This window comes from Sturnira hondurensis, unplaced genomic scaffold (genome assembly GCF_014824575.4).
Source record: "Sturnira hondurensis isolate 20B ecotype Veracruz unplaced genomic scaffold, ASM1482457v3 Scaffold0010968, whole genome shotgun sequence".
Classification (NCBI taxonomy): domain Eukaryota; kingdom Metazoa; phylum Chordata; class Mammalia; order Chiroptera; family Phyllostomidae; genus Sturnira; species Sturnira hondurensis.
The window spans coordinates 1,209-2,967 of record NW_028083599.1 but is presented as its reverse complement, the minus strand read 5'-3'; the positions used below and the strand labels follow the sequence as shown (position 1 = coordinate 2,967).

General features: G+C 58.0%; 1 protein-coding gene across 1 annotated transcript; it reads right to left on the bottom strand.

The window, feature by feature from the left end:
- Positions 1-296: 296 nt before the first annotated feature.
- Positions 297-1,403, bottom strand: LOC118996190 (interferon-induced transmembrane protein 3-like). The gene is made up of 2 exons (XM_037059471.1): positions 1,071-1,403; positions 297-583 (listed from the first exon to the last, which is right to left on the bottom strand). Exons 1-2 carry the CDS (start codon positions 1,317-1,319, stop codon positions 428-430), a joined length of 405 nt encoding a protein of 134 aa, XP_036915366.1. The 5' UTR covers positions 1,320-1,403; the 3' UTR covers positions 297-427.
- Positions 1,404-1,759: the final 356 nt, after the last annotated feature.

The following is a 1,759-nucleotide window of genomic DNA, read 5'->3' as shown; positions in this document are numbered from 1 at the left end:
GATGCAAAGTTCATGTCCAAACTGTGCTTGTTCCTGGAGCCAGCAAGTGGCCGTCAGAGGTCAGAAAGGGGCCCTTCCTCAGAGGCTGATTGGAGAAGGACCCAAAGTCCCTGCCCCCAAAGCTTTTTCCGTTTTTTGCTCCCAGCCGGGGGCCAGGTGCAGGTAAGGCCTAAGGACAAGCTCCACCCCACAGCCAGGGCAGCAGACAGGTTGGACGGGGTGTGGGATGGGCTCAGCCCCAGGGGCAGACTGGGACTCTCACAGGACCCCCCCCCCCAGGTGAAACCATAACGTTGTCAGGTGTGTGTCCTTTATTGCATTCAGTTGGGGACACAGGTGCATAGGAACAGCTGTGAAAAGGTGACAGCCACCAGAAGCTTGTTAACTGTTCATGCCATCAGAATCTTTCATATTGTCAGCGAGCCAGTCAGGTAACAGAAATGATGGAAATGGTGATGGCAGAGATGATTACACCAAATATGATGAGAAGGCCCAAGACCAGGGCCCAGATGTTCAGGCACTTGGCGGTGGATGCGTAGCTCTGGGCCCCAGTCAGGTCCCGCACCATCTTCCGGTCCCTAGACTGGGGGAGAAGAGGTGGTGAGGGGGGCCTGGAGTGGGGCCTGGGCAGAGCCAGCTGCTGTGACTCAGGTCCTCCCCTGCTGGCCCCTGCCCAGAGCCCCTCCCCCTGCCCTTCAGCCAGATCAGGACCCTCCTCTGCCTGTTCCCTGGAGCCTGGGCAGGTCATGGTCACGGGGATCCCTCCCTCCCTCGGAGCCTTTCAGCCTCTCCAGGGGTCCCAGTACACCTCCTCCCCCTGCTCTGACCCTTCTGCTGGCCACATCCCACCAGGGGTCAGCGTCTCTGGGGATGTTTTCCTTTTTTTGGACCCCAACTGGGATGGAAAGGGGAGCACCTGGGCACAGTGCCGACCCTCCCAACGGGAGGGCCCTGTCACTCTCTCAGAGAAGGAGCCCCCACCTGACACACACCCGCACACACTCAGAAAACTGCAATCCCCAGGGTCCGGTGGGCAGGAGGACCCCTGGGGGCCCACACGCCCCACCCACCTTCACAGAGTAGATGAACGCCACGAAGCCCAGGCAGCAGACATTGAAGAACAGCGTGTTGAACAGGGACCAGACGATGTGGTCGGGCACGATGGTCTCAGGCTGCATGTTGACCACGGTGGTCGTCACGGTTGCTGAGGTCTGGGGAGCCCCCAGCACGGCCACCTCATGCTCCTCTTTGAGCATCTCGTAGGATGGGGGGACTCCGGTTTGGGGGCCAGTGAAGAAGCACTGGGAATTGCGGCTCATGGTCCCTAAACAAGGCGGATTCCTCAGGACAGGGGGACGAGGATGTGGGCTCGGTGGGTGAGCACCGACCTGAGAACTTCCCCGGTGGGTGAGCACCGACCTGAGAACTTCCCCGCCTTGCAACTTTGGATTTCCCCAAAGTTTGCCTTTACTGGAATCTGCGAAATTCAGGATTGGCTGTGCCTCTGGAGAGCAGCCATCCTGAAGTGTCAGGTTACACAGGCTCTGGGGGAGGGCACCGCCAGGGCTTGGAAGCTTCCGGTCCCTGACAATGGTTAGCCCTTGGCCCAGTTACACTGGTCCCTCATCTGAAGTGTGATGTTTCTCCAGGTTCCACGTCACTGGTCTGAAAGGAAACAGTTTCATTGGAAAGTATGCTTCTCGTTTTCTTTAATCGAAAAGATGATTAATTCATTTAGAAACAACAATTGTAGCCCTGG

Bases quoted from the DNA above. Each gene is read 5' to 3' on its own strand.
- LOC118996190 (XM_037059471.1), bottom strand. From the start codon at position 1,319: ATGAGCCGCAATTCCCAGTGCTTCTTCACTGGCCCCCAAACCGGAGTC. The intron at 584-1,070 runs GTGGGTGGGGCG...CTTCTCCCCCAG, and splicing joins CGTTCATCTACTCTGTGAAG to TCTAGGGACCGGAAGATGGT.